General features: G+C 42.2%; 1 protein-coding gene across 1 annotated transcript; it reads left to right on the top strand.

Annotated features, from left to right (window-relative positions):
* Positions 1-345: 345 nt before the first annotated feature.
* LOC104290417 (histo-blood group ABO system transferase 1-like) lies at positions 346-14,784 on the top strand. The gene is made up of 4 exons (XM_009889509.1): positions 346-374; positions 8,960-9,094; positions 10,015-10,648; positions 14,647-14,784. The coding sequence occupies exons 1-4, from the start codon at positions 346-348 to the stop codon at positions 14,782-14,784; spliced, it is 936 nt and encodes a 311-aa protein (XP_009887811.1).
* Positions 14,785-15,267: the final 483 nt, after the last annotated feature.

Genomic DNA, 15,267 nt, shown 5'->3' on the forward strand with positions numbered 1-15,267 from the left:
GTAAATCCTTTGAAATCAGTATAGCTGCATTTTGAATTATTTCAATTGTGTGTGTGTGTATGCATGCGCGTGCTCGTGCACAAGCATTTGTTAGGAGTAACTTAAGTTAAAGAAATTATACAATTAAAATAGCTTTGAGTTGTAGCCAATTATAGGGAAAAAACTACTTTTATTTGGTCAGATGTGTGTCTTCAATGACCTTAATTCCAAATCGTTGCCTTGAGAAGTGAAACCTGGGATGTACACCACTGTATAAGAAAGTAGGAACTGCCTTACACCCCTGATACTCTTTTCATTAATGTGAAGTTCTTTTCTGTGTTTTGTTTTGTTTTTAGTATGACCAACATGAATCAGAGCTTCTGCCAGCTTTCATGGTAAGGACCTCTTATCTTTACTCTCTCACAGCTCTTACCTATGAATATTGAATAACACATGATGCCAAAGCTGAGTCTTCTGTCCTATAAGAACAGCTAGCTTGTCAAATAATTTAATTCCTGAGTTTTATTCTTAATAAAAATTTCTGATTGTCCAACATAAGAATATGTTGAATCCCGGGCTGTCCTTTAAAGAGGAAAAAAAAAATTGATTCAGTATAGGGGACAGTTCCCTGTATTAACTTCTTCATCTGGAAAATATAGCACAGACCACATTAGGATTATCTCTTTTCACTTTTTCAGGGTTTTTCTAAAGATATTCAGAATACCTACACGTGTTCTTGCCAGAAGAGGGCAAGATTCATCCACAAGGAGGGAATGCAACTGACACCTTTTGTGTGAAACAATAAGGATAACACTTATATGGTCTGTGACACAGATCCTTTTTTTTTTTTTTTTCATTAATTTTGAACCTGAATAGTCTCAAAAGTCAAAATTGTGTTCCCCTGGTACCAAGGGAACTATGTCAGACTCGGTAGAGACCTGGGTTATATTCCATTCACACTAGACACAATAAAGCAAGAAGGGATAAGAACATAGCAGATATATGTGAGGAAGTGGTGGGTGGCTGCTAGTGTTGTTAGTCCTGAAATAAGAGTGGGCACAGTGATACCAGAATGCTTAGTCCATCTGTGCTGAGTGTTCCCCTCTTAGACATGGGAGATACCTCTCTCCCACAGTGGTTCTACTCACCATGGAAGAAGATCTGGCTCCTGTGGTGTCATCAGAAAAAAAGATTTGGTTTATTGTCCTGATATATGTTGCTGTGATGAAACTCAGGTTTACCCAACAGGTACCCTTAAACAGCCCTGATTACATGATTTGCCTTATTACCAATTCCCCATTTCTTGACTCTGCTATTTGCCAACCATGTGCCTTCATTTCTCCACCCCAGTCCCCTTCCAAATAAACAATTCACCTCTAGGTACTTTTTATCCAGTGATCACAGTTCTGCTACATCCAGACCTAAATTTGATATTTCTGATATTGTTATCTTACTTTGGACTTCTATAGTATTACTGATATGGCTACCTAGAAGCTGTTGGCCTTGCAAGAATCTGGTCCCCCAAAAGTCCCCAACAGCCTTTCTATTACCTATCAATCTTGGTCATTTCTCACAAAACTCCCCCTTAACCAACTGTGAAATCCGGCCACCCTGCACAGCACTATCTGTAGGTTCTGTCACATTCCCACACTCTTATTTGCAATATCCAGCAATTTCTTATGTCTTGTACAGTAGTTTTCTACATCTTGCTCAGTTATATTAATCTCAGGGTAAGGCATAGCCAGCAGCCTAGTCATTTGGCTGAAGCCCTGCACTATGGGCCACTCTACACATTTGGGCAATTTTTCCTGAGTGGCTTAAGCTGGAAGATGTGGCTATTGACATTGATTCTGCACTGAAATTATAGGCACACTTGAACAATCAGAATATTCTATTAAAGAAAATACAAAGCAATGAGAAGAAACTCTTTCACAGAATCACAGAATAATTTAGTTTGAAAGGGATCTTAAGATGGAGCTTCCACAATCTCTCTGGGCAATCCATTCCAGTATTTGATCACTCTCATCATCTAACAAAAATAAATTTAAAATTCCTCATATGTAATTGGAATTTCCCATGTTCCAATTTATGTCTATTCCCTCTCATCCTATTGCTGTGCACATCAGAGAAGAGTCTTGTTCCATCTTCTTCGTGTCCTGCTCTCATCAGGTAGTTCTAGATAGCAACAAGGTCTCCCCTTAGCCTTTTTGGCTTAAAGCTGAACAGGCCTCATAATGTCAGCTTCTCGTCCTGTTTCATGTGCTCCAGTCCCCACTAGCTTGGTGGCCTCTGCTGGACTCTGTAAGAGACGACTTGTAAATTCCCTGAAAAAAATGGTGAGAGACAAAAGATGGGGGAGGCCCTCTAAGCCTCACTGAGGAATGTCTCAAACACTCACAAGGACTTAGCCAAGCGGTGGATAACATGGAGTCTGGACAATGCAGGCCTTGTGCTCAAAGAACTGACAAGGCTAACACCTTCTTATCTCTTTTGTTACCCAGGAGAGAAAACTCATCTGGACAGGACAGGGAGGGGGAGGGGAATAATGACCTTTGCCTCATTATCCATTAAATGCATATTAAAGTTCACATCCTTGCATATGCTAATGAAGATTACCGAGATCACGCTAAACATGAATGACTATAGGACTCACCTCTCCACCCAAATCATGTCACTTAGTGGGGAGAGAAACCTGAGCATTGTAACAGCGGGGCGGATTGTACTGATACCGCGAACATAAAAGAGGAAAATAAGTGCCCCTAGAGACCTCTTTTTTCCCTGGAGAAAGACTTTTTTCCCTGGAGATCCACAGAGGAGCACTCCTACGAACCAGAAACCCACGTTGTCTGGACCAATGCTGGAACCAGGACAGGTGATCTCTTTATCTCTCTCTCTCTCTCTTTTTCTCTATCCTTCTGTTTCTCTTTCTTCTCTCTTTTTCTTTTAAAGTTAAGTACGTAATGCAAGGCATACCTTACCACTTGCTATAATTCATGGTATAATTTGTTGTTTCTCTGTTGCGAAGTAACGCAAGGCGTACTTTACCACTTGCCATACTTTGTTTTACCGTTTGCCATAATTTGTTATATACCTAACCAAGTATTGTGGACATAGTTAAGACATATATTAGTCACTGTGGGAATCTAATAAATGTTTTTGTATGGACCTTGAGAGTTGTCTCACCTTAGTCCACACCGTTGGGGATTTGTGAATCTGAGTCACTTCCCCCGCTCTCTTGTGAGTGGGGCGTGACAGACTCCCATCTGTATGTCAATTGCAGGTGCATCCCCCAAGTGTCAAAGAGGGGGGAAGAGCCTCTCCCATTTACTAATGGTTACACTCATTAATATAGCCCATGATGCAGTTACCTTTCTTTGCTATAAGTACACACTGCTGACTCCTGTTTAACTTGTTCACCAGGGCTCCTTTTTAGTCAGTCAGCCCACAGCTTGTCCTGTTGCGTTGGGTTACTCTGGACCAGTTTGCACTCACCTTTGCTGAACTTCATGTTGTTCCTGTCAGCCCATTTTTCCAGCCTTTCCAGGTACCCTGAATGGCAGCCTTGCCCTTTGACATATTGACCACACCCTCTAATGTGGTGTTGTCCACAAACTTGCTGAGAAGTAACAGATTCTGAATATGGAAGCAAGAAAGAGTTTAATCTGGCAGTTTACCATAATGAAACTCTTCCATATTTTTAAGCAAAAAATGCTTCATTTCATTTAACTGAGCTTTATTTCATCAGCTTCTTTTATTGACTTATGAATTATGAATTTCTAATCCTTATTGCTTTTTTGAGTTAGTCTTCCCCTCTTCATCACCTCTTTTATAATACACAGTCATGCTACTCTCTAGAAATGCTGCTTTAAATACAGTCACACACTATTCTTTAAGGAGTTTAGCATGTGTGACTGAAGGGGAAATAAACGTTAAGTCCAATAAAACAATATGACAAAGAGAATGTATTATTCTCGTAACTGATTTGAAATGAAAAAGGATCCAATATGACACAGTATGTTCACCACTACCAGCCCCCAAAAAAGTTAGTATGGCTAGACATATCTTTCTTTGTATGTGTATGTGTGTTTCTTTTTATATCTCTCTCTTAGCCTGCTTAAACTATTACTTTTAGTAAGTTTTTCTACTTTATAGAGCCTGTTTTTCCTACTGGAAAATCTAGGAATCAAGACTGGTGGGTTCCCATTTGGTGACTCAGCTACAGGAACCTGCATAAACAATGAGAATGGACAGCAGTGCCATCTTCTCTGTGATATGTCCTATCTACTCTAGAGTGCAGGCATGCAGACGTACACCCATGAGTAACCTACAAACTGTATTAAAGATTGGACCAGAAGCTCACCATGTAGAAGTAAAATCAAATTTCCTGAAGATGCCCTACAGTAAGAGACCTGCTGAAATAATCTTAAAATAGATTATTCTGCATTCAACCCTCGTTAGACCATCTGAATAGTATGTGTGAGGAACATTACTTAAATGTAGTTAATATTGTTTTTATGGAGGTGAAGTAATATATTATACCCAGCTAACTGACTGGATACTCAGTGACACTGGATCAAGGGAATACTGCTGAAACACGTAAGGATCTCTTGTGGGTTTCATCCCTCAAAGCATGAAAAAGAAATTCTGAAACTGCTGTGCCATAAGGTATTTATGTGTCTTTTATTTCCCTCTGACTTACAGACAAACAGATTTAAATGAAACATCTCCAATGCTTCCACAGTAAGGATAAGTTCTCTGGCTTAATTAACGTGATATTGCATTGTTCTCATGACTGTGTTTCTGGCACATAAAAGTCAGGACAGCTGAGCACAAGGCTGAATGAAGAGGAAAGCGTGCATATTTAGAGAAGGTACTCTTCCAGAAACCATTAAAAAATGCATAGATGCAGAATCTTTTGTTTGTTTGCTTTCAGAAAGGAAACTGGGAAATTATGGTGAATGCTGAAATGTTTTTGGTTTAGTCAGAGCTTAACTAATTTTTTCCCTCACCTGTCACCACCCATCTCAGAAGCTAAGAAAGAAGAGTCCTTGGCTGATGCTATTTTTAGTGGTAACAATCAGAATTCCAGATGAATTGTAAATGTCTGTGAAAGTGACAATTTTGGTCAGTGGGATGAATTATTTTCTGGAGTTGCCTAGTCTAATGATTGGCTCTAGAAAAACAATAGAAAAGATACTGGAGAGAATTCAACAAAGGGCCACAAGGATGATGAAGGGACTGGAGCATCTCTCCTATGACGTAAGCCTGAAAGAGCTGTGGCTGTTCAACTTGGAGAAGAGAAGGCTTGGGGGTAACATCAACATATATAAATACCTGAAGGGAAGGTGCAAAGAAGACAGAGCCAGGCTCTTTTCAGTGGTGCCCAGTGACAGGACAAGAGGCAATGGGCACAAACTGAAACACAGGAGGTTCCCTCTGAACCGCAGAAAACACTTTTTTACTGTGTGGGTGACTAATCATTGGAACAAGTTAGCCAGGTGTCACGGTCCACTCTTCGGTTCAGACTGAACTCTGGTACTTAACATAATTTCAGATGTATAAATTTAAATATATATATATTCCAAATTAATGTTTCTTTAATTATTTTTTTCCTCACAGATTTTAAGTTTCAATACTACAAACCTAAAAGGAGGAAGTTCATCTTTTCTCCTGCGAGCTTCTGAGGAATTTTGTTGTTTGTTTTGTTATTTGTTCTGTTGTCTTCTCTAGTCATATTCAGGAAGATCCTTCTAAGGTGAAATCTTCACCTGACTCTCCAACTACTGATAGTGTTTTTGACAATCCATATTATGCATTAACCCATACACACCTAGGCCCACACTTTCCCTCTATTAACACAGGGACTGTTTTGGAGCTGTTCAGACTGAAAATGATCTCATATTATCCTTTACTGTCATCTCAAATTATCCTTTTCCATTTAGTGATACACAAGCCCTCTGGACTATGTGGATTGCTTCCAAATAGTGTCTTTGTAAAGTAATTCAGAAACACATTCCTGTAACTGGAAGGACTCTGGTTATACATGAGTCAGTGTATTGAAACAAAAGCCTTCAGTCATTCACTTAAGAATTCTTTTTTTTTTTGTTATTGTTTTAAAAATCTACTGCTCATTAAGGTTTCTGTGTCTGAGTTTTAACTGATTACATCCTTTGTTTCTTGTCTTTGCCTTTGATGCTGAATAGTCATTAACCAGATACCCTCTTGAACCACAAATGTTTACACTCCACATATACTTACAATCCCTGCTATTCTTGCTGTTACTATTATTGGATTATAGTCATAATGAATGACCATGTACACTATTCCAAGGTCATACATATGTTTTTTTTTCTACAGTATATTATATCCTCAGCCACTTCTGACAAAACCACAGTAAGTTTGATTTTTTTAAATCTGTAAGCACCGAGAGAAGAAGATGTATCAGGGATGATTCTTCTCAGATAAATTCAGAGATTTGTCATATAAGTACTTTTTAGGTTATGTGGTAAAAGATTCATCTCCACACAACACAAAGGAGCAGAGGGGAGCAATGGGAGGCAGGGAACTCCAGTAGTCTAATAAGAGAAACAATCATGGTGTAAAGGTGTAAAGGATGTAAAAGGACAGCAATTGGTCGACAGATGAAATCTATTAAGATGAGTCAAAGTGAGAGCAACTTTCAGACTAAGAGAAGTTACTGCCTACAAGGGCATGAGATTGCAGGAAAGAGCATTTTGGGATCAGAGAATCCCAGAATCCCAGACTGGTGAGGTTTGGAAGGGCCCTGTGGAGCTCACCCCGTACCACCCCCTGACAGAGCAGGGTCACCTACAGCAGTTACACAGGACAGTGTGCAGGCGCGTTTGGAATATCTCCAGAGTGGGAGATTCCCCCATCCCTCTGGGCAGCCTGTGCCAGTGCTCTGCCACCCTCACAGGAAAGAAGTTCCTCCTCATGTTAAGATGGAACTTCCTATATTCAAGTTTGTGCCCGTTATCTCCTGTCCTGTCACTGGGCACCACTGAAAATGGACTGTTCCCATTCCCCTGGTACCCTCCCTTATAATCATTAATAAGATCCCCCCTCAGTCTTCTTGTCTCTAGAGTAAAAAGATCCAAGTCTCTCAGCCTTTCCTCATAAGAAAGATGCTCTAGTCCCCTAATCATCTTTGTAGCCCTTTGCTGGACCTTCTCCAGCAGTTCCCTGTCCTTCTTGAACTGGGGAGACCAGAACTGGACACAATACTCCTGATGTGGCCTCACCAGCACAGAGTAGAGGAGAAGGATAACCTCCCTCAACCTGCTGGCCACACTCTTCTTGATGCCATTGGCCTTCTTGGCCACCAGGGCACATTGCTGGCTCATGGTCATCCTGTTGTCCACCAGGACTCCCACATCCCCGGTCCTCAGGCACTTCACCTCTTCTGCAGGGCCTTTCAAAGATGATGGAGAGCAGCCTAGCAATGACTTCGCCCAGCTCCCTCAGCACTCACAGGTGCATCCCATCAGGCCCCATGGACTTGTGGGTATCCAGTTTACTTAATTGTTCTCTAACTTGTTCCTCCTCAACCAAGGGAAAGTCTTCCTTCCTCCAGACTTTCTCTGTTACCTGTGAAGTCTGGGACTCCTGAGGGCTGGCCCGCGCAGTGAAGACAGAAGCAAAGAAGGCATTCAACAACTCCGCCTTCTCTGCACCATCTGCCACCATGGCACCTGTCTAATTGAACATAAGGCCCACATTTTCCCTAGTTTTCCTTTTGCCTCCTATATACTTGAAGAAGCCCTTCCTGTTGACTTTGACATGCCTTGCCAGATTCAATTCCAAGATGGCCTCGGCTTTCCTCATTTCATCCCTGCATACTCTGATGGCATTCTTGTACTCTTCCCAAGTGGTCAGTCCCTTCTTCCACATACTTACTTCTTCTACTTGAGATTTTTCAGAAGGTCCCTGCTCAGCCATGCAGGTCTCCTGCTTCCATTGCCTGATTTCTTGCTGTTAGGGATGCACTGAGCCTGAGCTTTGAGGAGGTGATGCTTAAATATCAGCCAGCTCTCTTGAGCTCCCCTACCCTCTAGAACTGTCACCTGTGGGATTTCTCAAAGCAATTCCTTAAAGAGATCAAAGTTAGCCCTCCTCAATTTTAAGGTTTCAACCTTACTTGTCATCTTGTGCATGCTGCACTTAATTCTGAATTCTGTCTTCTCATGATCACTGCAGCCATGTCTGCCCCCAACCTTAACGTCCTCCACCAGTCCCTCTTCGTTTGTCAGTACTAGGTCCAGTAGTACACCTCTCCTTGTGGGCTCCTCCACCACCTGAGTCAAAAAGTTATCAAAAAGTTTGTGGCATAATCATATTCTATATACTTGCATTATGAGAAGGTTGCTTGTTTCTCTTCACTTACAAGAATGGATCCCTGACAACCTATTCAGATGTATACATCTACAATGTAGACACCTACATTTGGGCAGAAAATTGCATTGACAAATGTATTGGTTGAATTTTATGAAATCTGAATCATCATACAGACAAATTTAATCAGTGTAGGGGCTAAGGGGCTCAATAGTCAGTGGCACCTCCAAAATGTGATCAAACCATCGCAGCAGTAAATTATATTCTGCCAATTTTGGTGTTCTCTGTACTTTCAAATTAACTCAGGGCTCAAGCCTGAATGTGTCTAAAGCCCCTGAATATGTATGTTGTTTACACAGTTGCTTGCTCTCTGGATATATGCTGGACAGAGCTAGTACACTCTTTGGATATTAAAATTGGATAAAAGACTAAAATGCTGTGTGGACATAAATGATTCAGTTCACGTGATTCTGTGAAGCTGAGCTAGTAGTCAGGTATGTCTATTATATAGTCAGCTGTAGCTATAAATTTCCCGTCACCAAAAGCTAATCAGGAACACAGGTTCTAAACTTACTCCAGTTCTTCCGCAGTTAGATAAAGACTCCCTTCATTCTCAAACTGCTTGCAGGAGCCGGGATGTACTGGTATTTACATCCTGGTTGGCTCCAATTGTCTGGGAAGGCACATTCAGTAGAGACATCCTGAATGCACAATATATGCAGAAGAACCTTGTCACTGGAGTGGTCACTTTTGCTGTGAAAAAGTATTGGTTTGTCATTTACTTCTTGTCAAATACTTAAACCTCTCTGTGCCAGCTATGATGCAATACTGCTGGCAGAGCAGGAGTAAGAAAGGTTTCAAAGAATATGAGCAGTTTTAGACTGGGAGAAATGTGACATGAGTGTCAACTTCCCAAGTAAGGCAACTGGCTGTGAAAAAACAGGAGACATTGCCTTTCAGGGGGCAAAAAATATTCTTGGAAACATAACTCGCATTTTCATCCCTTAAGAAGAAAATTCCAGCTCCTGCTATGTTTCTAGCAAGTTTTGCCTCTAACCTGGGGTAAAAAATACAAAAATTCACAAAGATGAGATTTGTAATGGGTTCCTACTAGAGTTCAGAGTTAAAATATTAGCTCCATTAAAATTATTAACCATGCCATTGTAGCTTGTAAGTGCTGGGGGAGGCTCCTCTTCAAGTTTCTGAGTTAGTAAAGAACTATACTCCCTCTATCTCCACTAAGCATCTCAGATTTAAATAGAGACTTCAGACACCTCAAGGCAAACAAAATTATTTCATTGATAATTTTGATCCTCTCTAGAACAGTAAGTTAAAAAGTTAAACTGCAGAAAAAGTGTCAGGGAGCCAGGGAGCATGTCAGACTGAAGGGTGAGGAGAAGTCTTTATACTATACAGGGAGATTAGTGAGCAGCACAGGTTAGAAGACGTGTTCTGTACAGTGAGCATGAAAGACCAAGGAGTAGAGAACAGTGAAAACTGAAAAATGGTATAATGTGCAGCAGTATGGGGAAGGGCTGAAGGGGTAGCAGCTATGTTAAATAAAGAGCAATAATATAAGAAGGGAGCAATGGATAGAAAAGGAGAAACAAAGTTAACTTGAAAAGCCACCATTCTTCCACTGGAGGAAACCCTCTCCATTCTTTTCGGTTCCTTGTCTCTCAGATATGTCCAGTTCACAGAAGTGTTCATGAGCTTTGCCAACAAGTACTTCCTTGCTGGGCACCAGGTGAACTTCTACTTGTTCACAGACAATCCTGAGCAGATCTCTCACCTTCAGATGGCCCCTGAGAATCACCTCTTTGTCATCCCTGTCCAGAATAACTCACAGTGGCAGGATATCTCCATGAGCCACATGGATATCATCAGCAGATATATCTGCAGCAAATTCCAGTATGAGGTCAACTATCTCTACTCCATAGACATTGATGTCCAGCTATTTGAACACACTGGTGGGAAGATCACTGCTATACTGGTGGGGACCATCAGCTCCTGGCAGTATACCCCACATCATGAGAGCAAATCATATGAGACACAGACCGAGTCACAAGCTGCTATCCCTAAGGGAGAAGGGGACTTCTATTATTCAGCAAGCTTCTACGGGGGAAGTGTGGCTGAGGTCTACAAACTGACCATAGCCTGTTTTAAAGGGGTCATAGAGGACAGAGAAAATGGCATTGAAGCTAGGTGGCATGATGAGAGCCACCTCAACAAGTTTCTCCTCTATCACAAACCCACATGCCTGCACTCCCCAGAGTACTACTGGGATGAAGAGATAAGCTGGCCCCACATTATCCAGGTGAAGAGGATGTGCTCTGTACACAGGAAAGAAATAAGTAAGCTTCTAAAACAAAGAAAGCAAGAAAGAAGACAGGTCATCAGTGAAAAGACAGTGAAAGAGATGTGGAGGTTATAAAGTCATTAATTCACCCGAGTCGGTCTTTCTGTATTTCTGATGCCAATAGGAAAGGCCAAATTATGCTGCTTATTGAGATTTTTCTCTATTAACCTAATTTTTATTGCAGAGTACAGGTGATAAGAAAGCATGTATGCCTATTTCTCTTTTCACTCATCTTTGCTTTGTAGTTGTGATAGACTCTCTTCAGTGCTCATGACTCCTGGGAGCCCAGGATCAATATCAATGTAAGCCATGCAGTCCCATCATATGTTCTTGCCTCTAGATTTTATAATCCTTTAGAGTCATTAGTTCAAGCACTTCTTTCTTTTCTTTTTGCTTATCTTCTAATATATTCAGCATTATTGTTCTAGCCTTTGCTTGGGTTATGTCTTTTCCAGCCTCTCACAAACCAATTTTCCAAAACACAAGGTCAACTGTACCCATTCATACTCAACCAACAAAGTTAATAATCCCAAGAAAACATATTTTAATGCTGTCTTAATCAGTTTATCTTAAGAGATATGGATGTATTGAGGTGCCAAGAAAAAAATTAATCCTAATGTACAAGTGCCACAAGTAAGAGTTGGAAGGGACCTCAAAGATCATCTAGTTCCTAACCCCTGCCATGGGCAGGGACACCTTCCACTAGACCAGGTTGCTCAAAACGTGGCCTTGACCACTGCCAGGGATGGGGCATCCACAACTTCTCTGGGCAGCCTGTTCCAGTGTCTCATGACCCTCAATGTAAATAATTTCTTCCTAGTATCTGAGCTAAATCTACCTTCTTTCAGTTTAAAACCATTATGCCTCATCCTATCACTACACTCCCTGATAAAGAGACACTTCCCATCTTTCCTGCAAGGCCCTCTTTAAATGCTGAAAGTCCACAATAAGGTCTCCCTGGAGCCTTCTCTTCTCCAGGCTGAACAACCCCAGTTATCTCAGTCTGTCTTCACAGGAGAGGTGCTCCAGCCCTCTGATCATCTTCATGGCCCTCCCATGGACCCGCTCCAACAGGTCCATATCTTTCCTGAGCTGAGGGTACCAGAGCTGGACACAGCACTCCGAGCAGGGTCTCACAAGAGCAGAGTGAAGGGAAGAATCCCCTCCCTTGACCTCCTGGCCATGCTGCTTTTGATGCAGCCCAGGATGCGGTAGGCCTTCTGGGCTGTGAGCGCACATTGCCAGCTCATGTCCAGCATTTCATCCACCAGTACTCCCAAGCCCTTCTCGGCAGCGCTGCTCTCAGTCCCTTCATCCTCCAGCCTGTATTGATACCGGGGGGTTTCCCAACCCAGGTGCAGGACCCTGCACTTAGCCTTGTTGAACTTCATGAAGTTCACATGGGCCCTCTTCTTGAGCCTGTCCAGGTCCCTCTGGATGACATCACATCCCTCATGCATGTCAACTGCACCACTGAGCTTGGTGTCATCTGCAAACTTGCTGAGGGTGACCTCAATCCCATTGTCTATGTCATTGATGAAGATGTTGAATAGTACTGGTTCCAGGACCAACCATGGTGTCCATGTGGGACACCACTTGTCACCAATCTCCATGTGGACATTGTGCTATGTATAATAAAATTATAATGAAAATATATTCATTAGTAGGCAGACAATTTGCTCTAAAAAAGACACAAAACGTCTGGCTAGTCATAAATATAAGATCATTAAGTACTTCTTCTGTTGCAGCTGGGACAACTCTGATCCAAAAGCAAGTTGCAGATACAGCCAGCTTCTTAAATTACTTCATGTATGAAACTAAAAGTAAATAAAAATAAATTCAGGCAAGACCTGACAAATTCTGAGGCATAATACATATTATTATTGTATGCCTGGAGCCTACTACTGGCACTGGCAGCTCCAAATTGGCTGGGCTTGCAATAGCAGGGGCTAGTCATTTTGTTTGAGTCTCTCCACCAAAGGCAATCTGTAAAGATTCTATGAGGGTTAAGTGAAATTAATGTGTGAGCACAACTGAAGCACTGTGTGTATCTAAGTTAAGACAGGTGTACCAGGGCTGGACATAAACATAGATGGACAAGGGGAAGCCACTGCATTGGTATATATCCTGAATTTTCTGCAATTTTCAGGACTTAATCTGTCGACTTGAGGATTAAGTCCTAACAGAGGATGAACACAGGGATATTAAGATAAGAAGACACTGGAGCAATGTCTTACAATGGATCCATCAGTTTGTCACTCTGGTTAAATTTCCCAGTTAAAACAGAGTATGGAACATCATGACTGAAATAGAACAGGAGAAAGCCTGAAGGTTAAGACCAGATTAGGATAATGACTTAATTTATTCTAGGCAGGTTTGACTTGAAGGAGCAAATTGAAATCGAAAATTAACACTGCTATATGAAAGTGGAACAGCACAGTGTCAAAAATGGACTTGTCAAGGGAATTAATTTAACAAAGGTGGATCAAGACCATACATGGAATTAGGAAGAACTCAGTTTTTCTTGTCTGTGGAAGTATTCAGTCTTTCTCTGCTTATTGGGTCACTTTAAAACTCAATCATTTTCATGATCATTTTCAAACCCAGCTGAGGGGTGCTATCTCAAAACAGAGGGGTCACAATTCCCTAAGTCATTCTAAGAGTTATGGGAAACTTTGCTGCAAACACTCTCTGATCATTCTCTGTAGGCTGTAGATCTTGAGTATAGATCAATCCTCCCCACAGTGCCTCACTTTATTTGTTCCAGGATGCCAGTTGTACAATGAGCTGTGAGGTATAGAACAAGGGAAAGGGGTCTGTGGACAGAAGGCCTGTATGCTTTGCCCAGGAATCTTGGTGAATGACAATCCAGCCCCTGTAATCAGCTGAACAGTACAAGTCAGACCACGAGACAGCATGGCTAGACCTGACCCATATACTTAAAACACATGAATGGGCCAGGCTATGCAGAAGGTTTAGGTGGGTGGGACAATCTGTTGCACAGGTCACTTTGTCTGGGTTTTCACAATATCTGTTATGAATGTGTTGCTCTTTGCTCTATAAATCTGATTGGTAATCCCAGCCTTCTGATGCTGTTATACATTTTGGTGCAACCGTGTTCATTAAGAGTTTGAAAATAGAGCAAGAAAGTAACACTGTACTCAAGCCTGGTTTGTCCAAGGGGTGGGCAGTGAAAGGTTCCTAAAGATGAGCCTGAAAAGAGGAATGTCTGTGACACTGACTGTGACAAGCTCAGTATTGTTTGTTCACCAAACCTAAAAACTCTCATTGTTACAGTGTTTCATGAAAGGCAGCTGCTTGGCAGGATGGGGCAAGATAGCCAACATCTGCTAAGCAAACAAGGCCAGGCTGCAAGGTCGAGTTATGCTAACATCATAAATTGTGAAAAGACTTGGGAGGAAGGGAAAGGGGGAGGCTCAGTCAAGTCCTGCTAACATCATAAATTGTGATAAGACTTGGGAGGCTCAGGAAGACATGGAGCCTTCATCCCTGCGACCACCAAAAAGCAAAGGAAGAAAAAGGACGACCCCCTAGCAACAAACCGCGCAGACGCAGAGTACACCACTAAGAGAAACGCCTACACCAGAAGTAGAAGAGTATAAAACCAAAGACTTTTGTAACCTAAGTGCGCGCCGTCGGCGGAGTGAGACTCCCGGGCCGCCCAGCGCTGTTTTGCTTGCTGCCGCTTGCTAATAAATCCTTCAAATTTAATTGGCTCCGTCTCCTCGCCTCACTTTGTGAGATGAACTTATAACAATTTTGGTGCCGTGACTCGGATAGAGGCAATCTGGTGAGAAGCCCCATACAGGGGGGCGCCCCTCTGAAATTCAGCGGCCCTGGCTGGGAGCTATCTCATCACATCCTCTACCGACGAACCCTAAATTCGGCAACAAGCAAAAGAAAGCCGGCAAACCCTGTAATCTTTGTGCACGAAGCTCCGAACGAAGACGCAGGGACGCGTGAGTATAGGCCGGTTATCCGTTCGGTTTGGGTTGGGTATCCTGGAGTGCGACAGTGTGAGACGTCCACCGGACTTAGTAGTCCATCAGACGAAGCGAGTGTGGACCCCTTAGTAGTGCGGTTCCCATCTCCCGCGAGGGACTGGGCCACGAATAGGGGGAACGTGTGTGTGTGAGAAGGCACTCCGGAAGATGGGACAGAAGAAAAGCAAGCCTTCTGATCCCATGGGTGGATTGGGACCTCATGTGAGACTTCCCCGATACCACCAGGCAGTTCGTTAGGTTTAATAATTAAATATTGGGATGATTACCCCTCTAGGCGGGGTAAGGACAAAGTAAAATTAATTCATTATTGTATGGAAGTTGGGGGGGGGACAAATAAGAGGAGACCCCCTTTATTGGCCTGTATTCGGTTCCTTCGAGAATTGGGTTTGTCAAGCTTTGAATATTTATGTAAATTCAAAAGAACCTTTTAGTTTAGAGGAGAGTGCATATGCTCATTTGTAGATTGGTTCAGAGACGAGAGTAAATTTATATCCACTAAAAGAAAACAAGGAAGAGAGTAAGAAGAGGAGGAGACCGAATGATGAAGAGGGA

Source organism: Charadrius vociferus, unplaced genomic scaffold, assembly GCF_000708025.1.
Source record: "Charadrius vociferus isolate BGI_N301 unplaced genomic scaffold, ASM70802v2 scaffold527, whole genome shotgun sequence".
Classification (NCBI taxonomy): Eukaryota; Metazoa; Chordata; class Aves; order Charadriiformes; family Charadriidae; genus Charadrius; species Charadrius vociferus.

What these genes read in the sequence shown, in the direction of transcription:
- LOC104290417 (XM_009889509.1), top strand. Translation starts at nt 346, where the DNA reads ATGAATCAGAGCTTCTGCCAGCTTTCATG. An exon ending in GTCACTTTTGCTGTGAAAAA is followed by an intron (nt 9,095 to 10,014) that starts GTATTGGTTTGT and finishes CTTGTCTCTCAG; the next exon opens with ATATGTCCAGTTCACAGAAG. An exon ending in GCTGGCCCCACATTATCCAG is followed by an intron (nt 10,649 to 14,646) that starts GTGAAGAGGATG and finishes TTGTGCACGAAG; the next exon opens with CTCCGAACGAAGACGCAGGG.